At 45.9% G+C, this 26283-nt stretch overlaps 1 protein-coding gene across 1 annotated transcript in view; it reads left to right on the top strand.

Moving 5' to 3' along the window:
* The first annotated feature begins 210 nt into the window (after positions 1–210).
* Positions 211–26283, top strand: part of ALX4 (ALX homeobox 4) — a 63872-nt gene continuing 37799 nt past the window's right edge. The window contains exon 1 of the mRNA XM_069091467.1: positions 211–682. Coding sequence (XP_068947568.1) covers positions 223–682 — 460 coding nt within the window. The 5' untranslated portion in view covers positions 211–222. The remainder of the gene's footprint in view (positions 683–26283) is intronic.

Genomic DNA, 26283 nt, shown 5'->3' with positions numbered 1-26283 from the left:
CGCGTGTCCTCCTCTGACCTGTGCTCCGCCGCGCCCCCCTCCCCCCCCGTCCGCGGTTTTCCCCCCTCACTCGTCCCCCGTCCTTTCCCCCCCTCCCCCCCCCTCCCCTCCCCCCCCCCCCCCCCCTCCCGTTCACCTCCCTCTCCAAACGCTTGCGAAGACCGGCGGCGGCGGCTTCTTGGCTGGCCCCCTCCCCTCGGCTCTGTCCCTCCCACTCCAGGCATGAATGCTGAGACGTGCGTCTCTTACTGCGACTCGCCCGCGGCCGCGATGGACGCCTACTACAGCCCGGTCTCCTCGCAGAGCCGCGAGAGCTCGCCTTCTTTTCGGGCATTCCCTGCGGCTGACAAGTTCAGCACCGCGTTCCTGGCGGCCAAGGGCCAGAGCTACGGCGAGGCCAAGTGCCGGGGTCGCTACACCCCTCAGCAGCAGCAGCCTCCGCCGCCGCAGCCCCAGCAGCAAGACGCCGCTGCGCCCCTGGAGAGCAGCGCGGGCCAGGCGCAAAGCGGCGCCGGGCCGCGGGGCTCCTTCAGCAAATATCCGCCGCCGCAACCGCCCCAGCCCCAACCTCCACCGCATCTCTACCTGCAAAGGGGATCTTGCAAAACACCCCCGGATAGCAGCCTTAAGCTCCCGGAGGGCAGCGGTGGCCACAACGGACCCCTGCAGGTCTCCTGCTACGGTGAGTGACTCCGTACTTCTTTCCTTGGGGGAAGTTTGGGGAGCGGGAAGGGATGAGGGCTGAGCTCTCCCTCTCAAATGATTCCATTCCCGCGCCCCGGGAAGGTCCCGGTTCCCCAAGTCAGACAGCACCGGAAGCCTCGGAAGGGTGTGGCAGGAGAAAAGGGGCAAACCTGGAGGGAAGAGTCAGGGAAGCGCAGGTCTGGGTTCTAGGGCCTGGCAAGTTGGCTTTTGGACAAGGACAAGGGAGTGGAGTAGACAAAATTGGGTTCCGTGGTTTTTCTGCACTTTTCCCTCTCCACCTTAGAATAGTGTTCCAATTCCAAGGCCAGGCCACCTCTCCCGAATCGCCTGGGGCCTCCAGGGCTACGAGTGAATTAAAAACCCCATCTGACTTCCAGTCTTCGAGCCCCCGTCCTCCCCGTGGCTCCGTACGGCTTTGGAGCCTGCGGAAGGAGGCACGGCAGAGAGACTCCAGAGTCTGAGGAGGCGCAAAGTTTTTTTTTTTTTCCTTGGGGCCGGGACTTTGAAAAATCTAGGGGCGCGAAGTCCCCAGCTCAGGGCGAGCACAGAGCTTCCCTCCCGAACTCAGCAGGGATGATGCCTCCAGCCGTTCTATAGGTGGGAAGTGTTACAGGTGGGAAAGTTGACGAACCCGAGCTAGGTGACTCAGTTCTCTTGCCCTTTTCTTCCTCCTCATCTTTCTCACTTCTGACCCGAAGTCTCCTGAGACGGTTTCGGGGACAAATACGTTTGGGGGCACCCCCAACACTTGGGTGTCCCGAAGCTTCTGGGTTCTACAAGACCAGAGATCTCTGGGTCTGGGTCCCTGCAAGGCTTGGCTGCCAGCACTGGGGTGCAGGCGGGAAATGAAAGCCTGAGGCAAGGAGGTTACCCCCAGACTTTCCTCCAGCTGAATCCTTGTCCCATCTGTATTCCCAAATAGTGCCAGAGGAACTACAAAGGGAGGGAAATAAGGCGATGGATCCTCCCAAGGGTGGGACCTGGTTTCCCTGGCCCTTGTCTAAGGCCAAGTCCTTTCCTTTACCTTTCTTCCAAATCATAATTATCCACATTTTATATATTCATAGTTCACCACAGTTTACAAACCAATTTCCTCATAACCAGTGGAAGGTCCTGAGAACTCGGCTCACCAGGTTCTCAGTCTAATCTCTGCTTCGACACATTTTTAGATGCCTGTGTCTTTAGGCAAGTCATTTTCCATTTGTGGGACCTTCCCTTTCATAGCCTATAAAATGAGGAGATTGGACTCGGTGCTATCTAAGGTCTCTTTTTGACTTCCAAGTTTTGAAATTACATTTCACAAATGAGGAAACTGAGGCTCAGGGGACTGAACTAATTTGACCAAGGTCAAAGGGCTAAGAAGTGACTAAGCTAGCCAGAAATGAAACAGGACTGGAGACTTGTCTGGTTCTCTTTCTGTGCCTGACTGTGTCTGTCCCAGAGCACCCTTCATCCACTGTGGTGGCCAGGTCTCTATTTCTTGAGAAGCCCTAATTCCATCCTGAAGGGAGAATGATAGAGGGGAATTCTACAGAACCATCTTCCTCTTTCTGTGGGGGATGCCTGGAAGGCTAAGGGAAAATGTAATTTGGCCATTTCTAGGATTCTCTTCTGAGCCCGGCCTTCAGTGGCCCTGAGAACTTAATTTGAGCCAGAGAAAGACCCGTGATTAGCCCTGGTATGGGAAGTACTCTTACAGGAGTCAAGCAAAGGGTCTTTGGTTAACCATTTGCAAGTTGTAGTGATCTGTAAAATAAGTGAAGATGGGGAAGAAAGTCATGCATTCCAAAAGGGTCAGGGTGATATTCTTTTCTCCTCTGCTAGGGGTTCTTAATCTTTTGTGTGTGTCTTGAACCTCTTGGACAATCTGACGAAGTCTATGGACACCCTTCTCAGTTATGTTTTCAAATGAGTAAAATAAAATACACAAAATTACAATGGAAACCAATTATATTAAAATGCTTTGTGTGTGTATTAGTTTATTGAGCACAAGTTGATAATGTCTGCTCTGGATGATGGGATGGGACAGGCTGTGGGTACAGTTGACCTTGAAAGATATTTTTTCTTCCTCAGGAACGAAAGAACAGAGCCAGATCTAGGGCCCAAATGTCCCCTTACCTGTCCTCCCTCCCCAAACTATTTGCCCCTACCAGGGGATTTAGCCAGACTGAGACTTGGTCTCCTTTTTAATCTCCCCTAAGTACCTGCAATTCAGTGGGCATCCAGTGTAAACTCAAGTCATCTGCTGATGCAGAAAACTTCCACAGAATCTGTCAAAAAGACCCAGTTCATTTGAGGAATGGGGTTAGACAGGGGTGTAGCTTGAACTAACTTGGGAAGAATAGTACTCCCCTCTATATTCGCAGCTCTACCACTAACAACCTGTAACCCTGAACTTGAAGAAGTTGTTTTCACTTCCCCATTCTCAATATTCTCATCTGAAAAATTAAAGTGGTTGGATTAGTCTGTCTCTAAAATTTCTTCCATCTATGAAAGTTTATGATTCTAAGTACAGGGACATTTGTCTACACCAAGTCCCATTTATCTAGATTTCTAGATCCTATCACCCTAAACCCTATATTCACACATAAGCACATAGACATGCTCCAAGAATTCCTACCAGAATACTGAAACATGCAAGCCTGCAGATTTGGCTCTAAACCCCCTCACACACTTTATCTCTGTTTCTAGACAATCAGTTTATGGAGTTGGGATAGGTGACCACCTCCTCTACCACCACCCTCCCCCCCCCCCCCACACACACCATAATCCCTTTGCCCCCTAGGGTTATAAGAATTTTTAGTCAAAATCCACTGTGTCTCTTGGGCTGGTGTTAGCTCAAACAGGGAGATGATGTGCCCCCTACATGGAGCCTGCATTTCTGAGGGTGCTCAGATCTGTTAGCAAACTGCCAGCTATTGTTCAGCTGGAGAGGCTGGATCAGGAAAGGGGGATGTGGAGATTGCCTTGCAGTTCCTATAGGAATTTTTTAAAATAAAAAACAAAACCTCATCAAAGAGGCCTCCTATGTGGTTTTGTTTATAGGCCAAAGGGGGGGGGGGAGGGAAATCCTTTGGATAGATGAGATCTTTCTTCCTGGCCCCTAATGCTAACCTTTTTCCCTCTGAGAAAATGACCCTGACACCAGACCCTTCCTTCTCCAATAGTCACGAGGCCCTATAGCCTGAGGCTGGAGGGCTGAAGATGACCTTCAAGTTTTGGGTGGAGGAGAGGGGTTGTTTATAAATCTCTTTGCTATCCTCACTGGTTATGCTCCCTGGGAGTTCCATAGCTGTTAAAACAAATGAGGGTTAGAGAGACCCCAGACTCAGCTTTAGGGAGGATTGGGGATACCAGATGACTTCGGTTTTCAGTCCGAAATGGCCAAGATATCTCCCTGATTCTTCCCCACACCCAACCTGTCTTTCCCAGGTTCTCAAGCAGAAAAATTATTTACTATCTCAATCATATAGACTCCTAAGCCTGAATAGATAAAACCATAGAGATAATCCAGAACAACATATTCACTTTTCCTGATAAAGAAAGTAAAGCCAAGAAAGGTCAGATGATGCCTAGATTCCCATAGGTAGAAAGTAGCTGCAACTTAGGGCTTTTGTCTCCCCTTTCGGTGCCCTTCACTTCCTCCAATTAATCTCATTGTTACTGTTCTTGTTTAAATTCCCTTTCTTCAGTTCTTGCCTTTCAGATCAGAGCATAAGGGTTAGACTGAGGGTGATCTTTGAAAGGTAGAAGGCAACCAGCTGGTAATTGGCATAAAAGGGACTGAGAAGACACAGAGATCTTCCCATGGAGAGGGGGTGGAATGGGGGGAGGGCAGATCCCTCTGGCCTCTAAATGTGTCACGTTTCCCAGCAACAGAGCAGGTATAACTTGGGGTGATATTCTTCCAAAAGTTTTGGCCAGATTGCCCCCAAAAAAATTGAGGAAAAGTTCCATCTTTCACTTGGAGGAAAGAACTCCATTTAGGGAATGGTGGATGGAGTGTCTGCTCTCTTCCTATCTGAGTGTCAAGGCTACAGACACTACAGGAATTCTCAGGATTTCAGCCTCATGTGGTGATGGTGATGGGGTGGGGGAGGGGGAGAAGGTTCTCTCTCCTATGAGGGAACCCAGGGAAACTGGCTTCTTAATTTTCAGTCTGTCTGAAAGGAAACTATGAAGAAACCTGGTACCAGCCTGGGAGTTTGGCCACTGCCTGGACATCTCGAACAAATGGCCCAAACTGGCGTCCAGTTGTCTGGAGGGAGGTTGACCTCCCAGCCGTAGGCCCTCGGGCTCCTGGTCCAACCTTTCTGCCTGGGTCTTGAGTTCCTCAAAGAGAGGAAGGGACGAAGGGTGACCTTGGCTAGAACTACTACTCAGAACCTTTAGGTACTCTCCAATCCAAGCCAGAAGCCAGTTCTAAGAACTCAGAACAGCTCTGTTAGTGCTGCCAGATTCCAATGGGAGCTGAACCCGAATCTTCAGTCCCTACCAGTCTCCCTGTTTCCCTTTAAGAAAACCAGGTCTGAACACCTCTGAGGGCTCTGTGTCTCCTGTTTCTTCGAGGTTCGTCTCAGGCCCTTCCACCCCAGAGATGGAGGAGTTTGGGAAGGTCACCTAGGTCCAACTAAGTCTTGGACTCTGATCCTCCTTCTTCCTGAGCTCCAGACCAAAAACAGTAGCAACCTCAGTCCCAGCCTCGGAAGGGCACAGCATGGACACCTGGAGTCCCGGGGGCCTCCTGAGGGAGAGGTGTCCACCTCTGAGCCCTGCTATGTATGAACATAGTGGAGAACTCCTGGCCATTCCTGGGGCTCGGTGTGCTTGGCCACAGTCTGAGACACCACTACTAGACCCTCGATTTACGAATGAAACCCCCAGGCATCGGGGATCAGGCCTCTCCAGCTCCGCAAATCAAGAAGTCAGGAACCCGAAGTTGTGGGGAGATGGCTGGTGTGTGTGTGTGACAGAGTCCTCCGCTCTTTCCTTCTCTTTTGATGGGGGTGGGGAGACAAAGTTTTTGCTTTGATCCAACATTTAAAAACGGATCTGTCAAATCTGATCTCGCCTCCCCTGGCCAGGGCTTAGTTACAACCAAGTCCTAGCGAAGCTTTCCCCCAGGAGCCGGCCGGAAACCCTGAGCACAGAGCCTGTGGAATGGGGGAAATGGGGGGGGGGGGGCAAGGCAAGGATTTCTTTTTTCGATCAAATTAGACAGAATGTTTGGGGCTGGGTTTTGTTCTAAGTTTTCCTTGTGTGGTAACCTTGAGGCTGCGAAACAGAAAAGTGGTGACCGTTGAGCCCAGATTGTATCTGATGAGAGATTCTGATTGTGTCAAAGAGATAGACAAAGAAAAGAGAATGTGGTTTAATCACAAGAGTGATGAGAGAGAGAGATTGTGAACTCGAAGAACCAAAGAATAAATATCATTCGTAAAAAGGAAATAGTTGTCCGAGAAAGAGACATTTGCTCTCTCACAGATTATTTGACTAGATACAAACCCGACCCAAATATGTGTTTGTTTGTTTGGTGAGAGGCACAGAGACAATGTGAATTGTAAAAGCTACTATGTATTTCTGAGAGGGAGAGAATGACAGAGAACAAAAGAAATAAGTAGACAAAATATAAATTGTAAAGTGGTATATGTGTACGACAGAAAGACAGAGAATAAAGGAATGGGAGGAAAAGTTACTGTGTATTTGAGAAGAAAAGAGAGGGAGACATGGACAAAAATATGATTTATAGAAGGGAATGATATAGAGAGACGGCGACAGAAAGAATGTGGCTGAAAACACGAATATAAGAGAGACAGGAAGGCAAAGTGGAGACAGTGAATGTGAATTGTAAAGTGGAATAAGCTTATAAAAGAGAGGTCGAGAGTGGAAATGGAACATGAACATGAAGACAGAGATCGAAGGGAGAAACAGAAACCCAGAGACCTAAAGAGAGGAAAAGAGAATGTGAATTGTAACAAGGAATGTCCGTCTGACAGACAGCCTGAGAGGCAAAGACAAAGAGAATGAGGTTGTGGGCACAAATACGAGAGAAACGAAGAGAGAGAGACTACGGAAATATAAAATGGAATATATGGACGAGAGAGAGAGAGAGAGAGAGAGAGAGAGAGAGAGAGAGAGAGAGAGAGAGAGAGAGAGAGAGAGAGAGAGAGAGAGAGACTGAGAAAATGGAATGTAAAAGAAAATATGAAAGAAAAGGGAGAGACCGAGAGACACAAAGAGACTAAGACAATGCCTATTATAACCGGTAATAAATGTATGAGATAGAGACCGACTCGGAGAGAATGAAGTTGTAAACGTGATTATACATCTGGAGAGAGAGAGAGAACCAAACAGACAGAAACAAGAGACAGAGACAGAAACAGACCTAAAGAGACTGAAGACTGAAGGCAAACGGCAATTGTAAAAAGGGCAGAGATTCCGAAAATGTGGTTGAAACAGTGAGTGTATGAGACAGAGGAAGAGAGAAACCCAGAAAAAGTGATGGTGAAAGTATGATTATTAGAGTATGTACGGGGCGGGGGGAGGGGGGGGGGAGGGGGGGAGGGGGGAGGGGGAGGGGGGGTGAAGTGGCTCGGTGTGACAGGGGGAAAGAGGGGGGGGAGCGGGTAGGAAGGAGAGACCAGACTGTGGATTGAGACTGAGTGCGAGAGAAGGTGAGCGGGAGTGTGGATTTATAAACAAGGTAGCTGCGCCCTAGTTTCGGATACATCCGATTGAGATGAGTGGGATTTCCTCATTAAATGTACCCGCATCTAATCTGCAGTGCGGAGTTTCTCCCATCCACACCCCAGCCCCAAACAGGCTTGAGACCAAAATAAAAAATTCATGGTTTCTGAGAAAGTCACCCAAGTCCAAGCTCTGAGGTGGCGGGCAATTGTTTGTAAATCGATTGATTTTTATGTAAACAGATCGTTGTGTCCAGTTAGTTGCGGATGGGTAAAAGACCATGGAGTAAAAAGCTAGGACGCCTGGTTGTGTGTGACTGCCGTCCATCTTGCCGGGGGACCACATAAACGCGGCCCTCCTCGAAGTTTGTGCCTGGAGCGGGTGGGACAGTTAGATAAGCAATTTCCCTGAGGTTAAGCGGTGCTTGAGGACAGATTGGTGTGCGAGTAACCCCAAAGCTTTCCTTGGTTCCTTCTTTTTATTTTTGTCCACGAGGAAAACCTGCGTGTCCCAGAATCCCCGGGGCAGAGCTTTAAAACCCAACGTGAACGCACCATTAATAAAAGTACTCCCCATCCCCGGGGGTTTGCCCCTCAAGGGAAAAAAAAAAAAAGAATTCCAGCTGTTTGCAATTATTTCTAAAATTAAAAAAACAAAAATAAAATCAAAATGCGAGCCCTGGAGTACCCTGGACTCCTGGACTTTCGTGTTCTTTGTTGGGGGCACGGAAATAGAAATGAGAAATCCGCTTTGCTGCTGCGCGCCAGAACCCTAAGGGCTGGAGCCCTTAGAGACGCGCTCCCAGTGAATTTCTGGGGAGTCTTGGGGTTCAGGAGCAGTGAGCACGAGCCCTCCGCACGCTAGCAGCCCTCTGGCCACTTCTCATCGGACACGCGAGCAGCAGCGGTTACCTAAACGGTGGGCCGGTCCCGCGCGCCTCCTCTGAGGCTGCTGCAGAGGACAGAGGGGCTGGCCGAGAGAGTGTGTATTGGCGAGGGGCTTGGCGGCCCGTTCTGTGGATCTCGGCACGTTTTCCGAGGTCGTTAAATTGCTAGTAGAGAGTCTGCAGGGCTCGAATCCTGCCTTCCATGCTTTGGTCAATACTTGTGTGATGTTGGGCGTCACTTGAAGCGGCCGTGCCTCCATTTCCTTATGTGTAAAATCAAGGGGTTGAACTTGGTGATTTCTGAGGTTCCTTGAAGCTCTCGATCTTCCGTTCTCTTATCCCTTAGTCTCCATCTCATTTCCACTAGGGTAAGTGGATGCCAGCCGGAACTGGAGAGTACCTGTTCCCACCCACGCACGCCCCAGGAGTTGGGGGGGAAGAAAGGATCTAGGCGTCTGGAGTCCCCAGGGCCGTGATGTTTTTCTCCTTCCCAATTTTCTTTTCCCCACTCCATCCACCCTTAAAAGGTCCATCCCTCCTGCGGTGTTAGAAGGGTCCAAAAATCTGCTTTCGGGGGTGGGGCTGCAGCGCAGAAATCCTTGTGCCCTTTCCCGAAAGCCGCTTCCATGAAAGCAAGAACAGCGTTGGCATCTTTTGCTTTCAGCTTGGGGGATGGCCCCGCCGGGCCTTTGACAGACACAGCATTGCCCAAATTTCTCTAAGCCATTGGGAATGAGGAAGGGGTAGCCAATGATGTCTGAAGGAGAAACTGAGTTGAAGGGAAACCTCCAATCTCTCCAGCGATGCCAGAGGCGAAGCTATGCCAGGTGAGCAGACTGTTCCAGAGACTTAGTGGAAGGGACAGATGCCCCGGCAAAGATCCACCCACTGAGAGTCGCTCACGGGTCTGGAATAGTTTCCTTGCACTAGGAAGTGGTCAGACCACTGGACAGCTATGGTGTGGGGAAGGACACCACTCCAGGAGACCCAGAAGGAGGGAGAACATGATAACCTCTTCCTTCTCTCGTTGTCTGCCCCCACCCCGCCCCACACGCCATTCCAACCAAGCCCCAGCAGCCTCTCCTCTGCCGCCAGAGGCTCAGATTTAGAGGTGGCCGGGCAGGCCCCGGTACAGATGTTGGCCCTGGGCCTCAGTTGCAGATGAGCAACTCTGCTTCCTCCAGATGTGCTTTCCTGCACTGCCCCGCCCTTTTTTGCACTCCTCTCCCAGGTCAGTTGCAGGTGTACGGAGTAGCCCAGGAATATCCAGGGCTCCCAGTGTCTCAGTGCCTGTGGGGCAGACAAAACCTAGTAAATCCTAACCCCAAGTGAAGAACTGAGGGAAGCTAGTTAGCAAAGGAGAGCAGCTGTGCACGAAGACTGGCTTTCCCACTGGCCACAGGTTCCTGATAGAAGAACTCAGAGAAGAAAGGAGATACTCTGCTGGAGAGAAATCCCATCCCAGACATTTATAGCTGTGTGGCCAGGGACATGTCACTTAACTTCCCTGGGCCTCAGTTTCCTCATCTGTAAAATGACTGTACTCCCTGACTTTCAAGCTATGATCTTTTGAAGGATGGAGAAAGTCAGTGGAAGACAAAGCCTTAGAAAAGACCAGAGAGAATCTGGAGTTGTAGAGTGCTGTGGTTTAGTAGCAAGTCCACTACACTGATTTTGGACTGGAGGGGCAAAGAGACCTTGGGTAAGTCACATCAGTTCTTTGGGTCTGGGTTTCCTCCATAAAATGAAGGGGTGGGACTAGAAGACCTCTTAAGTACCTTTCAGCTCTAAATTTTATGGATTGACAAAGACTGAAAGGAATTGGGCCCAGAGGACCCAGCATGTGTATTTCCCCCACTGGGGCTTACAGTCCAGGCCTCTGGAATCTTCTTAACAAGGGGCTGGATGGAGGTGATGATACTGCCTGGGGCCTTATTTTTTTCCTTAATAAGAGATCAGAATTAGGGTTAGGGTAACAGGCTGCCACAGACTTGACCTAGGCGGAGCCCAGCCTGGCTGAACTCCTATGAATGGCAGTAGTAGGTTCTCAGAGAGAGTTGGGGTCTTGGAGAACTCAGAAAACTGACTTGGTGTCTAGAAAATAACATGTTTATTCGTCTAGATCTCCAGAAAAGCGCCGGGCTCTAGTTTCAGCCTGAGGTAGTGGATTCTCAGATCAGCTTGGAAGTCAGGAGATCTGGGTCACTGTGTATCCCCTTTTAGCTACGCTCAGGACCAGATGGGCGCCAGCTCATAGCCAGGGGACTGGAGACCAAGGGAATCCATCAGGATCCAAGACAGAGATACCGAAGATTGAGAGGAAGAACTAAGGGTCACATCCTCACTACCTGAAGTCTCACTAACAAGGATTTCATCTTTCCAACCTTATCTCATAATATTCCCAGAAGGCTTATTGTGCTTCAGACCAACTGGACAATTCTCCACCCTCCCCAGCCCCTGCATCTCTACACAGGCCTATATTCTACCCTCCAAGACAGGCTTTTTCTTAGCCCTGGAATGCCTTCCCTTCCTCACTTAACTGTGGACTCTTAATTTGGTCCAATGCAGTTCTACCAGTATATATTAAAGCTTCTACTATGGTCCAGGCATCTGGGCATATAACACATAAAATAAAACAACCCCTTGAGAAGTTTCCAGAATACTGGAGGATGGGAGGGGGGGAAGGTGGGGTGCCTACAAGTACACAGATAAAAAATGCAGAATACAGACATACAAAGGAGAATAAAGAATACATACAATGTTACTTGGGGCAGGGCAGTGGGAAGCCCTAAAAATGGGAAGGATCAGGAAAGACTTCATACAGCCTTGAGAGTAAGCTCTAAACAAAGTAAGGGATTCCAAGCAGAGGTAAGAAAAGGAGAGCATTCCAGGCATGGGACAGAGCCCAATTCCAATGCCACCTCTTCCAGGAAGCCTTCCCTAAATTCCCCAGCTTTGTTAGGAACTCACCCTTCCCTTGACTTCCCATAGTATTTTCAACAAGCATTCTTTAGGACCTCACAATGTGTCAGGTACAACACTAAGCTATATGGTTACCTGTCCTCAGAGAGCTTATTTCCCTTTGCATCAAATATGTATGAAGAGCCATTCCCTAATGAATATGTTCCTAGACAATCATAGATTTATAGCAGAAACTCAGCACAATCACCTCATTTTAGAGATGAAGAAACTATTTTAGCTTAAGTGACTTGACCAGGGTCACACATAATAAGTGTAGGAGGCGGAAGAACTCAGGTTTTCCAGCCATCTCCTCTCAGCCACTTTGTTGGGCTCCCTCTGATGCTTTTATTGTGAATGTCATGTTTTACACATCTGTTGATATCTCACCCTTCCTAAACCCAGATCCAGGAGATCAGGGAACCTGTTACTTTTTTCTAAACTTTCTATCTTCCCACCTAAAGGACCGTCAATTTAGAGCTGGAATGCATGTTTTAGACCAGAGTGCAGCCCCTCCAAAATTTTGCAAATTAAGAAACCGATCTTGACTTGCCCAAGGTCACAGTTAAATTAGTAGCTAACACACAGTGCCTACTACATACCAGCTGTGTGACCTTGGACCATTCACTTCTTGGTGCTCCAAGCACTGGATTCCTTTGAGACTAGAGATTGTAGAGAAGGTGCTGACATACATTGGTGGGGGTGGCATTCATGCATAAAGTGCCTATTTGTTATTCAATCTTCTTGGCAAAGATACTGGAGTGGTTTTCTATTTCCTTCTCCTGTTAGCTTTATAGATGGTGAAACTGAGGCAAACAGGATTAAGTGTTTGAGGCCACATTTGAACTCAAGTCCTTTGCTCTACCAACTGAGCAACCTAGCTGTCCTGTAAAGTCCCTATTAAACCATTGATCCAGTTTAAAAAAAATTCTCCCCTAAACCAAGCATTGTGCTCAGCACACAGCCATTTAATAAATGTTTGTTGAATGCATTTATGTATTCATGAAATGAATGCTCAGGGAGTATGTGTGGGTATGTGTGAGGTAACTGAGTCAGTCTTAGGACTGAAAAATAGGGCCAATAGTACTGTAAGCTTCCCCTGCCTTAGAAAAGGAAGCAGGGCAACTTTGACTCTGGAAAAAAAAACTGCCCCTACTTTCATTCCAGGGGCCTAGCTGCCTCCCACTATAGCAACAGCCTCCCCTCAGGACCACCAGCCCAATAGAGTCCACTCCAAGTTAATGGACCCATATTTGTCCTCCTGATCCTTCTCCTTTCCAGAGTTTACCAGGAACAAGGTGAACCTCACTTTGTGGGCATGATGACTTTTGACCAACCCAACCAGTGGCCCTCCTCAGGGAGGCCTAGAAAAGCTTAGAAGATTAAACACTGCTCTGTGGATGAAATTAGCCTCTAGATGGATTCTGGATTCAGGGAAAAGGGGCCATCCAGGCTGTCAGTATCAGCCCATGTCTGATGCCACATTGAATTTTGGGTGGGGCAGATGGCATCTGTGAGCTGATGGGATGGAGAGAAATGAGAAGTGAGGTGGGCACCTACATCTTTTCTGTGAAATGGGAGCCTGGGAAACCAATCTTAGGAATGGAGGGTGACTTATTTAAAGGGAGCATTGTTTCTGCTCAACTTATTTGGGGCTAGAAGAAGGGAGGAAGGGGGAGTAAACATTTGGTGCCAGGGAGTGAGCAATGATTCAAAGACCTGAGTTCTAATCCCACCTCTGCCATTTGCCATTGATGTGACCTGGAGGGTCACCCAACCTCTCTATACTCATTACCTCACCTGTAAAATGAGGAAGTTGACTTAAATCAACAGTTCTTAACCCCTTTCCAATGTTGTGGACTCTTTTGGCATTCTGGTGAAACCTATGGCTCCCTTCTCAGACAAAAAATGTAATTGAAGGAAATGATCAATTTTAGTGAGAGATTAGTGAAGGTAAAGATGTAAATTTTCCCCCATCCAAGTTAATCTATCTATGGACCTCAAATCAGGAACCCCTGGATAAGATAACCTTTGAGTTCATGATCCAAACCCAACTCTGTGTTGGGCTTCCCTCTTTTTCCCTCTCTCATTCTTTCCCCAATCCCGTCATGGGACAGCATCTCTCTCACCTCTGGGACTTCAATGCCGTATGTATCTGTTTGTATGGAGAGCCCAGACTTGGGACAGGAAGCCTTCTTTCACTGCATCTGGAGAAATGCAGGTCTCCACTCTCATCCCTCAGGAGCAGTCCATGCTGTCTTTGAAAAGAACCGGGTAAAGAGATAGTGAGGTATCATGCTGATCAGAGATCCCCCTCCCCAGGTTGTGGGGTCTGTCTGGGCTTATTCTCTCTACTCTATCCTTGGGGCTTCCCCAGATGCAGCTATACTCATGGTTCCCGGGATCCTGTTTTACCTACTCGTGCCCTTTAGGGTCGTAGGGCCTTGGCCTCACATCCACCTGCATGAAATCCCACTCGTGGGCCCCTCAACTTCCTGAATGGGAATAATTCTGACTGACAGGACCTTTAAAATTCTGCAAAGTTTTCTCTCCTCACAACAGCCATGGAATATAGTTCCTACAGACATTGTCATCCCCATTTTGTGAATGAGGAAACTGAGATCCAGAAAGGTCATGTGATAGACACAGCTTATAAATTTCAGAGCCAGGGTGAACCGTGCCATGTTGCCTAAACCCAAGGGCAGCATTCTACAGACTAGTCCATACTGTTCCATTCACAGACCAGAGGAGAATGTAGGGAAGGCTCTCTTCCTGGCTCATTTCCTCCTCTTCCTCCTCATCCATAGAATGAAGTAAAATGGAGTTTCCAAGTCAGTTAATGGGACACTATGCCCATCTAAGAATTTCCAGAACTCTTATCAGAATCAGGGTTCAGGGAGCTGAGAGGAGTGAGCAACTAGGCTTTATTTTCCCATTTCTTCTCCTTGCAGTTTTCCATGGTCCATTTTTTATTTCTCACCTCTCTTCTCTCTTTTCCCCTTTTCTCTCTTTCTGTCCTGTTCCTTTCCTCTTCTCTTTCTCTCCTCTCTTTCCCCTTTTCTTCCTCCTCAACAAGTAGCATGTATTTAAGTGTCTGTGTAACAGGCTAAGCACCAAGGATACAAAGTCTGAAATGAAACTGTTTCTGCCTTCCAGGAACTTACATTCTATTGGAGAGACAATATGTACACATTTAATTGTTACATAAAATATATATACAAGGCAATTTTCTCGGGTGAGTCACTAACAGCTAGAGGAATGTCCTCGTGGAGAAGGTGGCATTTGAGCTTGAGCTGAAAGAAACCAGGGCCTCTAAAAACTCACCGGGGAGTTAGTAGGAACATCAAAAAACAAAATGAGGTAGTGCTTTCCAGGCATGAAAAATAGCCTGGCCAAAGGCACAGAGGTGGGAAATGGCTCACTGTGTGTGAGCAACAGTATACATGACTCAAAATGCAGAGGAAAGATACCTGGTGGGATGGGCAAACAGTGCAGATGACTTATCTAAGTGGTATTAAAGATCTTAGTTGGAACACAGGGGACAACCTTCTCCACCCCCCTTCTGGGGATGTCCCTCACCATTTCTCACATTCTCATGTTCTTGCCAAACTGGAATTCCATCTTCTACCTTCGAACCTTAGCAAGGCTGTTCCCCATTCCTGGTATTCTTTCTCTCCTCTTGTCTGCTTCTTAGAGCTCTCAGCTCCAATTCAAGGTTCAGGTCAGCTCCAGTCTCCTTCTGAAGGCCCTTCCTGATTAATGCCCTCTCCCCAGCCCTCATCATTCTGAATTTATAGTTTATGTTATATATAGTCACTCTGTTTACTTCTCTGTGAACATGCTGGATTCTTCCAGGAGAGTATGAGCTCCTTTCTGGCAAGGACTCACTGCAGTATTTGTATCTTCAGTAACTTGGGCAGTGCCTGGCACAGAGGAGGTAATTATTAAAAGCTTGTTGACTGGTTGGTTGGTTGACTAGGAAGGAGGTGGGCTAATCAAGGGTCAGGATCAAGAGAAAAAGGGTAGATAGACACATGTAACATTTGTAAAATGGAGGAAGAACTCCATTGCCTACTGGTAAGTGATGACCAGCCACAAGAATGGTTGTTGACAAAAGAAGTATTGGCATTAGCCTAGAACTTCAAAGCAGAATTCCCGGAATCTCCTCTCAACTGCCTTCAAAACATTGTTCTTCATTTTGTGCTTGGCATCCTCTCTTCCTCTAATTCAATGATTATTAACCTGGCATCTGGGAACTTATTTTTTTATGTATTCACTAACCAGATTTTAGTATAATTTTCCTTGGTAATTTGATGTATTTTGTGTTATATGTTTAAAAATTGTTCTTAATTTTGCACTTGGGATCCTCTCTTCCTCTAATTCAGGGATTGTTAACCTGGTTTCTAGAAACATTTTTCTTATATTTTGCTAAGCAAATTTTAATACAATTTCCCATTGTTATTTGGTGTATTTTGTGTAATGTGTTTTAAAAACTAAGAAGCTGTATGTAAGATTTACCAACTGCCATTGGGTCCATGTAATAAAAAAGGTAAAGAACATTGGTTCTACTTGCTTCCTATTCATTCTCAGCTTGAAATTCAAGTTCTTTATCATATTCATTTAACAAACATTTATTAAGCCACTCCTGTGTACAGAGTGCAAGGGGAGGTACAAAGCTGAGAAAAGACCAGATTATGTCTTCATGGAGCTCACAGTTTATGAGGGAGCTAAGATCCAAGTAAAGATAATGATAACTGGCCATATTACTTACGTGCCTTGAAGAAATGTGAAGTACTCAGTCAAGGTGTAAGAGATAAGGCTGTTGAACAACAGGGGTTATATCAGGGAAGGTTTCCTGGAAGAAAAGGTTTGGATCCTGGCTCTGTTACTTAGCACTTATGTTACCTCAGGCAAGGTACCTCACTTTACTCAACCTCAGTTTCCCCATCTGTAAAATGAAGACGTTGAAATGAGTGACTTTTGAGTTCCCTTCTGTGATCCAAGAATCTTCCATGGAGGGTTTGTGGGAGGAAATGGGTAAGAATCTCATGCCAGGAGAAGCCTTGGATGGCTTGTGACCTGAATTAGTAGAGAAAAGACTCTAAGGGACAGAGGTAGATAGATGCCTTGTGTCCATTGAAGGCATCATTTGGAGGAGGAGGAGGTAGGAGTCTGGACACTGGGCCATAGAAGATAGCATTTGGATAGTTCTCTACGATTCACAGAACTCTTTACAATGACTATCTCATTTTCTCCTCACGACAACTCTGGGAGGTGGGTGCTGTGATCATCTCCATTTTATAGACAGTTCCCTACCTTATAACTCTCAGGGGTTTTTGTGAGAATCTCAGACTCAATGTCTGTAAATTTCCTTCCGACTTTTTAAATCATACATATAAATGACAGTCATCATTATTATCATTATTATGACTTAGGTGGGAGGGAAGAGAAGAAGAAATAAGATTGATGTTTGTCTGGAGGCTTCAAGTGGGGGAGGGGTGGTAATGGTTGTTCAAATGACTACAGTAAGGCAGCTAGTTGGCTCAGTGGATAGAGTGTCATGCCTGGAATCCAGAAGATATGAGTTCAAATCCAGCCTCAGACACTTACTAGCTGTGTGACCCTAGGCAAGTCACTTAATTCTGCTTCCTTCAGTTTCCTCATTTGTAAAATGAGCTAGACAAGAAAATGGCAAACCACTCCAGCATCTTTGCCAAAAAAAACTCCAAATGAGATCATGAAGATTCAGGCAGGACTGAAAGTGACTGAACAAAACAAAAACAGTGAAGCAATTTCAGGCCCTTCTCCGGTGGCAGTATGGTGCTGGCTTTGGGGGCCAACGCATCTAGATTCAGATCCAGAATTTATTGTCTCTGTAACTTTGGGAAAGTCACTTACCCTCTCTGATCATTGGTTCCTTCATCTGCCAGAGGAGAGGGGGTGGGACTAGAGGGTGTGGGAGGTCCCTTCCCTCTCTATAGCTAGATCTAGATCCCATGGGCACATCCCAGGAGACTTGAGGCATTCCTAAAGCCACCATCCTCTGTTTTAACCTGGACAATTCCAGCAGTAAATTCTTCTGCTGCTGTTAAGGAATATTTCAGGAATGTCAGATCACTTTCAAGCTGAAAGAAGGACTTGAGTCATAGAACCTGAAATCTCCTTGGGTCTCTGAAAGTCTTTTTGTCTTCTAGAATCCTCTCTGAAAATGCCAGTGCCCTAGGAGGGAGTTCTACCTCAAAGGTCCTTTCCAGTTCTTTACCCATGATCCTATGGTCTGTCCCTTTCTTTGGACCTCAGTTTCCTCATTTGTAAAATAAGTGACTTGGACTAGTTGGCCTTTGCAGCTCCTTCCAGTTCTAGACTTTGATGCTATGGTCCAGTTCCCAAGGCCTTTTCCCCCAGTGAATTGTAAACTAATCCCCATCCAAGGTCCCTCATCCAGCCTGATGCCAGGCCATGACTTTCTATTAGTCCTCCAGAGAGGATTATTGGGCCATGGAGTTGAGTCTACCCCACACCCATCTTACAGATGAGGACAATGAGCCTGAGGGAGGTTAATCAAGTTGTCCAAGGTCACATAGGGAGTATTAGAGACGGGATCTGAACACAGGTCCCCTGGCTTCAAAGCCAGTGTCATTTCCACTCTAATGTTATGATATAAGATCTGAGAGAGAAGCATCAGCTGGGGATTAGGAGTGAGGAAGAGGGGTCAGGGAGAAAAGAAGGCTGAAAGGTCCATGGGAGGGTGCTGGAGAAGATCTTTATCACCACTGAAGTTATGTGGCCACCTCTGGAGCTAACAAAGGTGCATCTGAAGTCTTCTCTGGAGGCATCTAGAAATTCGAAGCCTTGACTGGGCCTCTCAGGGTCAGCTGGTTGCTTTCTAGAGGGGTAGCCCCCATGGCACATGAGAGCATCAGCTCTGAAGCAAGAGAAATTATGATCAAGTTTCTGACACTAATTCCTTGTGTGACCTTGACCATGTCCCTCAACCTCTATGACCTCAGTTTTCATAGATATAAAATGAAAGGACTGGTCTCTAAGGTCTAAATAGACATATGAATCTATGACCTGCCAAGAAAGGCATTATGGAAGGGACTTTGACCTAGGAATCTGGAGATCCTGTGCTCAGAATCTTGGCTCTGGCACTATCCATCTGCAAATGGATTAGCCTCTTTGGACTTTGGTTTCCTCATCTGTAAAATGGGTATATTAATGCTTCTTCTTGGTCTCTGTTTTCTTATTTGTAAACTGGGAAAGTTATACTAGATGAGTTTTGTGTTCTGTGGACCTCCAGTGTTCCAGCACTCATTTGCATAAATCCTAGTTGTCAAACTGATCACTTTCAGAAACAGCCTCGTAAGCCTGCTTGATGTTCCATCTCCTGCCTGGAATGTACTCCCTCCTCACCTCAGCCCTTAGTCTCTGCTCACAAGTCATTTCCCTACTGAAAGCCTTTCCTGATGCCCACAGTTTTCCATTCCCTTCCTCCTCAAACTATCACATGCATTTCCATCTGTTAACAGGTTGTTTTCCCCAGTGAATGCCCTCCTTGAAGGGCAGCTCCTTGAAGGCAAGGGCTAGTCTTCATTTTGTTTGGTTTGCCTTTGGCCCCACCAGTCCCTGACATGGTGCCCTCCATTTAGTGGTCTCTTAATAGATGCTTCTGTAATTGGATTGGAGGACTAGCTAGTCTCTACGGTCTCTTTGACCTCTCAAGTCATAGAGTCTGTCTATTAAAAGCAGCTGAGGGCAGGGGGGATTGTTGGCTACTCTCTGACCCTCGGATCTGTTTTTAGCACTTGGCTAGAGGAGGCTCCTCCTCTGCTCCCTGCACCCCCCCCCCACTTCTGAGTCACTGCCCAGCTGCCAGATTCCTGCAGCATAGACTGGGAGACACCGAATGGAGGCCCTGGGGTGATTGTCCTGGTTTTCTGGCCCCAGAGGTGGCTTTGGTCAGAGGAGGTGGTGTGGGGAAACTGGCTTCCATGGAAACACCACCAGGTTTTCTTCCCAACATTCCTCACCCTGGGAGTCTTTAGCTGCCTGGGAGTCTCTCCTTCTGCTGACCCAAAGGAAGCCTTGGTGTTTTTTTGTTTCTCCATTCCCTGCAGTGAATTCCAGGGCCTTTCTTGCCCTGCAACCTGACTCCTTGATCTGTCCTTCCTTCATTTCATTCTTTGGAGCTCCCTGCTAAGAAGGCCCCATGTCAGGGGGCTAGAGAGAAGGAAATGCCTCTTGGTCCCCATCATCCTCACTCACACACCCACAGAGAATTATGAAACTGGGTCTACCTCAAAGCAAAAAAACAAAAACCCCAAAATCTTTGTATCCTTGCTGTCCTTACACATGGTGGGACCCTAACCAGAGCTTTGGGGGGGGCTCATTGCATTTTCTCCTGATTTGCAGGCCCTGAGAAAGATGCTGGAGTAACCTTAGCCTCCAGTCCTTAGGGATGGGCAAAGCCAGCTAGTAGCCAACACCTCCCACACCCAACTACAGCACCTCAGAAGACTTAGCCTTCATCAACAGAGTCCACAATCCTAGCTTTCTCTTCTCCCCCTCATCCCCAATCCAAACTTGTTTGTCCAATGTTTCATCCCCTAAGATGCCTGCTCTCTGGTAGGTGACAGTCAGCTGGTCTGGGACAAAGGAGTTGAGAGCAAAGAGGCCCTCCTTTAGTCTAAACTGTCTTTTTCCAGACTGGGATTATAAGGAGCTCTGGGAACGTTGGGTAACTAGCCCAAGATGTAAGAAGTGAATCCCAGTGAGGGAAAGAGACTATATTATATCTGTGAGTTCTTTGGGATAAGGAACTGCCAGGTGAGGGGGTCTTTCTACTAAGGTCAGCTATGCCTTCTCCACAGCTTGCAGTCTGAGAGAGGTAATCATGGGATTTTTCATTTAGAAGGGACTTGGGGAGCATTTAATCCAACCCATACCCAAAAAGGAATTTATATTTCAATGTACTGGACAAATGCTTCTGCAGCTTCTGTTGCGTGATGGAACCCCGCCCCCACCTCAAGATAGCTACTTTGGGCAGCCCTAATTGTCAGGAAAGCTTCCTTCTGCTAAGCCTCAATTGGTCTCTTTTCAACTTCCACCCGTTTTTACCCTCTGCTTCTAAGCAGTCTATGCCCTCTTGTCCATGGCAATCCTGGTGGTTTGAGCTCATCCAAGGCACCCAAAGGCTCTTTTGTTATCTCCTTTCTCATCTTAGTGGTCAATTCCGTATTTGCCATTTTTGTTCTATCCATCATCCTTGATAGAGAAAACAGGTTTGACCACTCCATACTTGAGTGAAATCCCCAGTCCACTTAGAATATGCTCCCAACCTTTTCTCTAGGAAAGAGTCTGCCAGGTCTTCCCCTCCTGCCCCTTGAACAACAGCTCTGCAGCTGCTGTGACCCCTCTAGGTCTCTGGTCCCCTGGATGAGGAAGCTTCTCCATGGGACTCCAAAGATTCCCTTTGTAGGCTTCAGGTCATGCTTTGATGATGACCTTTGATAAAGACATGCAGCTGCCTTCTTTAGCCCTCCCAGGAGGCTCCAAAGCTCTGGGATCCTAGAAGTCTTACCCCTCCACCTTAGTCTGTTTCTCTCACTCCAGGCCAGTATGACTAAAGTACATTCCTTAATAGTGCCTAGTGATCTAAGCTTCTATCTTTGCTTAGACTCCATTGATTCCTTGGCCTCTTTGGTGGGAGAGTTATATGCTGCCTGACAGCAAGCACACACACACACACACACACACACACACACACACACCTCTCACTTTGACCTTCTCATTAAAGTTCCATCTCCAACTGGATACTTTTCACTCATTTGTAAAACAGAAATAATTGATTGGTCTTGAGTCTTCACTCAAGTGACCAGTAAAAACCCCTGCCCCAAATTTTCCTTGATTTATCTCTCAGGTGACATTACTTCTACCTTTCCTAAATCCCACCATTACAGAATCCGTAAATCATAACACAAAAATAACAGTCACATGTTAGCAGTGCTGCTGATTGGTTGGGTGACATGGGACAAATAATTTCATTACTCAAATCCAGTTCTCTATCTGGAGAGGCAGCCACATAGAAAATGGCATGTTAGATTCAGAGAAAAGAAGAGTCAGGTTCAAATCGAGTTTCTTTTGACCAAATGGTATCTAAAGCCCCTTCCAGGCCTACTATCATTCACTCCGAGGTCCCTCCCAGCTTTGATATTTTATATTCAAAGTTCCTTTACAGCTCTGACATTCTGTGCTATTTCCTAAGGTCCCCTTGATATTCTACTTTCTAAGGTCCCTCCCAACTTTGATATTCTACATTCTAAGTTCCCTTCCAGTCCTGAAATTCTATGTTCTATTTTGTAAGGTCCCTCCCAGCTCTGAAATTCTACATTCTGAATTTCCTTCCAGATCTGACATTCTATGTTTTGTGTTGTAAGCATTCTTTCAGCTCTGACAACGTTCCATGTCCCAAAGTCCTTCCAAGTTCTGACATTCTGTCTTCTAAAGTCCCTTCTTTATTCTATGTTCTAAGGGGCTTTCCTGGTTGGACATTTTATGGACCACTTCCTGAGGTCTTTCCTGACTCTGACATTTTGTGGTTCTAAGATTTTTCCCAAGGGAAGAGGAGGGCCTTCAATTCACTGAAGGGTCCTCTCTGCCTGGCTCATATTTTGAGTGCATATTGTCTCATCAACAAAATGCCCTCCAAGTGGAGGGTGCTGCAGAATCCAAAGGTTCTGAGAGACCCACAGGGGTCATCTAATCCATCCTTTTAACTTTAAACTAATGAATGACTAATCTCTAGGTATTATATATTCTCTAGAATTAGGGATGGAAAACTGGTGAGTAGATGAAAAAAAATCACAAAGTGAAGCCAGCCACGATACTTTGACTTTGAAATTGTCTGAGATTAGGCAGTATACTGGGTCTCTGAGTTGGCATCCAGACTATTTAATTACCATTCATTTGAAGGGGTTAAAATGTAGAGGTCATTTAGTCCCCTTCATCTCATAGAGGAGGTTCAAAAAGGCTATACTGACTTGCCTAAGCTAACAAAGATAGTCAGTAAACACCAAAATAGGTATTTGAACCCAAGTACTCCAATTCAAGAGTCCACATTCTTTTCATTATGCCATGCTTCTCTCTATTTACTCAATAAATCAACCATTTATTAAGCATCTACTATGTACCAGAAACTGAACTGGGTCCTATAAAACAAAGACAAAAATAAAACAGCCCCTGCTCTCAAGAAGCTTACATTCTTTCAGAGGATTCAACATATGTACCTATATATAAAGTTATACAAGAAAAATATAAGATACAGGTTCTACTTTCTTTTAGAAACCTTCTCTGCCTTTCTCTCATTCCCTCTCTTGTCCCTGTGATTCCTGCCCACAAACTGGACTTGTTTTCTCCATCCTAGAATCTCTTCTTGTAATTTACTCCTTTTTTACATACTTATATTTTAATTTCATTTTTGCTCATTGGTGTTTATTTTTCTGAAACAAGATTGTTCTCAGTTATTCCACAGCCTGGCCTGGGTTAGTGATTTAGAGTTTAAAATAATTCTGAAAACATAAGTACAAATGCTTCTCCCCAGGACTGGATTGTTATGCGGTATCTTATTTATTGTATGTACCAGAAGGTGGAGACCAGCTCTGCACCCTCCTGTTACTTGGGAGAAATTTCTTCTGGTCAGGAAAGAGATTGTGTTTAGAGAGAATGGACATTCCTACATCCTAGAAATAGTTTTTTTTTTAAGAGTACCCTCCCCTACTAAAAATCATTTTCTCTTACATGTGTCTTATAAATGTATATTTACATGTATATATGCTTAATATATGTGATTATATACATTTAAGATATATACATATATGTGTGTACATATATATGTCCAGGGTCACACAGCTAGCAAGTGCCTGAGGCTGACCCAATATTCTTATTGAGTGAATTCAGGGCCTTCTAACTTCAGGACTGTGCCACCTAGCCAACCCTAATTTACTTTTTAATGTTTGTGATTCCCCAATAGAATGCGAGTTTCTTGAGGGAACGATTGCATCACTTTCCTCTTTGTATTCCCACTACCTTCCACATAGTAGGTGACTAATAACTTATATTTGATTGGTTTGTTCAAATAAAGCAGAGAGCTATTGGAATGATAACCTGTGAGTTTACAGAATCATAGTATTTAGAGCTGCAAAGCATCTTCAGGATTGTGTCAAGCTCCTCTCTCCTCCTTTGCATTTTACAAGGGAGGTGGACAAGAAGAAAGGGAAAATGAATTGTCTAAATTCATGCAGCTAGGAAATGTCTGGGGTGAGATGCAAACCCAGGTTTCTTGACTACCAATGCATTGTTCTTTCCACTATACTATGGTTCAACCAGCCTAGAAGTAATACAACTTCCCTTTCTTTCATCCACCCACCCACACACATGTACTTGTGTATATGTATGTATGTGTCACATATGCATATACATATATATGATTGAATTCTCTCTGCCTCAGTTTCCCCATCAATAAAATGGGAATAATAGTTCCTATCTCTTAGAACTATAAGGATCAAATGAGAGAGTGTCTTTCATGTGCTTTGAGAATCTTTAAGCACTAGAGAAATGCTAGCTCTAATTAGAGACATTTGGGGACAGTGTTAATTGTCATGAAGTCCAAGTAATGAAATAAAGTGGAAAGAGCCCTGGACCCAGAAGATCTAGTTTCAAATCCTGTTTTCATCAGTTGTATCTGTGAGACCTTTCACTTGTCTAAGCTTCAGTTGTTTCATTTGTAAAATCCAAGGGTCAGATTAAGTGACCTCCAAGCTCTTTTTGAGTTCTGAATCCAGGATCTCAAACCTAAATCTGCCTCTCCTCAGCCTCCTTCCATTGCTACTCATTCTTCTCATTCAGGCTGAGCAGAGCAAATCTGATCCATCCTTCCCATGACAGCCCTATAATAAAGGCCTTGATTGTCCAGGCATCTCTTCAGCCTGTCCCATTCTTGGGGAGCACATGTTGCATAGACCTTGCCCTTGCCATGGGAGGTAGCATCATGGAGACGCAGTCTGGCTTGGGGTCAGAAGACTGGGCTCTGAGTACCTATTCTGCCCTTCATCAGCTGTATGACCCTAGCCAGGTCAATCTATTTTTCTAAACCTCATTTCTTTTCACCTGAAAAATGAGGCAGATTTCATTAAATCTTCTCTAGGATCCCTGTTACCTCTAACAGGCTAGGATTTTTTTTTCCAGTCCATCACAGCTCAGCCACCTGGTACCATGGGCAAGTCATTTTTACCTATGACTCCCTTTCCTTTTCTATAAAATGGAGGTCTACATTACCTTTTTCACAGGGTTATTAAGAAAATACTTTGTAAATTGTGAAGTTTTTGGAAATTGACCCAGTGTTCTTATTGTTACTATGACAGAATCAGAGCTCAAAGGATGAGAGAGCACAGAACCTAAGGGTCCTTGGCTCTTTTTGTATCTGTGATCCTCCGTTAAAGCGACCTGCTTCTCAGAATTGCACAGCTACGGGGTACAGTGGGGAAAGCCGGACCTAGAGTCAGGAAGATCTGAGTTCAAATCACTTCCTAGCTGTGTGACCCTGGGGAAGTCACTTAAACCTGTCTGCCTCAGTTTCTTCATCTGTAAAATGAGCTGGAGAAGGAAATAGCAAACCACTTCAATATCTTTACCAAGAAAACTGAACATGGCATCATCAAGAGTCTAACCAGGACGGAACAACAACAATTCTTAGGGCTGCAGTGAGAAAAGAACTCCATGAACTGAAAAGTACTATATAGATGATGGTGATTATTGTCCCACATTATGCTTAATTCCTATGTTCTCCCCTCTCCCACTGAAACAGATATTCAATCTCTGCCCCTTTACCTTCCAAACAGCATCTTCTCTCCTCTCTCCTGACCTGTGAGCCAGTTTGGGACGATGGAAAAGACACTGAGTCTAGAATCCTCTGACTCAATTCAATTTAAACGGGGGCTCTGACATTCATCACCTCAGTAACCTGGAACAAATCGTTTAACCTGTCTAGGTATTAGTTCCTTCATCTGAAGGAGGAAAAAATTGGACTATGTGAGGTCCAAGGTCCCTTTCAGCTCCAACTCTCTTTTCCTGGAAGAATTCCAGAATAGTGAACTCCCTGAGGCTCCCCAGAATCTATCCTAGGAAATAGGGACAGATTCTTCAAGCCCTAAGTCAAACCAACAAATCATGACAGTCTTCCAATATCCACTGGAAGCCTAGGGATGCCCTAGGCTTCTTCCCCCTATCCCACAAGGGGATCTAGGGGACCTGAAGAAGATGGGGGATAGAGCCATTTTAAAGCTCAGATTCACTGTACTAGGCATGTGTGTGCCCCTCCATCTTAGGGCAGCCAAGGTTAATGGAGCCTGAGGTGTCGCTGTTGCATCCAGACCTTTGGGAGTAAGTAAATTCAATATTTATTTAGACTATGAAAGGGTTACTGGCAGAATCCAAGGAAAGCAAAGGAAAAATACTTTGCACTTGCTTTTGAAATAGCAAGCTCACTCTCTTTCTTTACATAGTCAGCCCCATCAGGAACACTCAATAGAATCAACATTTTTGTTTCCCTACCCAAAGTCAGCCTGTCATTCACTGACTTGGTTATTGAATATTCTTCACATCTAAGGCTAATGGATAAAGGCTTCATTTAGGGAAGATGCTGGCACCACACTATTAAAAGCGTCAAATTCATGGGAAGAGCACTGGCTTTTGGATTTAAAAGACCTGCTGTTGAAACCTGGCCCTGTTATTTACTGCCTATATGTCCATGGCAGAAGCATAACCAAGGCAAGGCAACTGGGACTTTGCCCCCGGGGGTTATAACATTTAGGAGGCACTGACAGTACTTTATTGTTTTGTTTTGTTTTCTTCAGCAGTATAGAATCAACTGGTGGTAATAAAAGAGGTAGATGGCAAGATGAATAAAAATAAGAAGTTACCAGTTGATCCTAACAAGCAACAATACACACACACACACACACACACACACACACACACACACACACACACAC

The sequence above is a fragment of the Petaurus breviceps genome, unplaced genomic scaffold (assembly GCF_028583685.1).
Source record: "Petaurus breviceps papuanus isolate PSGF00001 unplaced genomic scaffold, PetGlider_PUasm1.0 188, whole genome shotgun sequence".
Lineage (NCBI taxonomy): Eukaryota > Metazoa > Chordata > Mammalia > Diprotodontia > Petauridae > Petaurus > Petaurus breviceps.
Note: the sequence above shows the minus strand (reverse complement) of the source record. Positions and strands in the feature narration are given on the sequence as shown.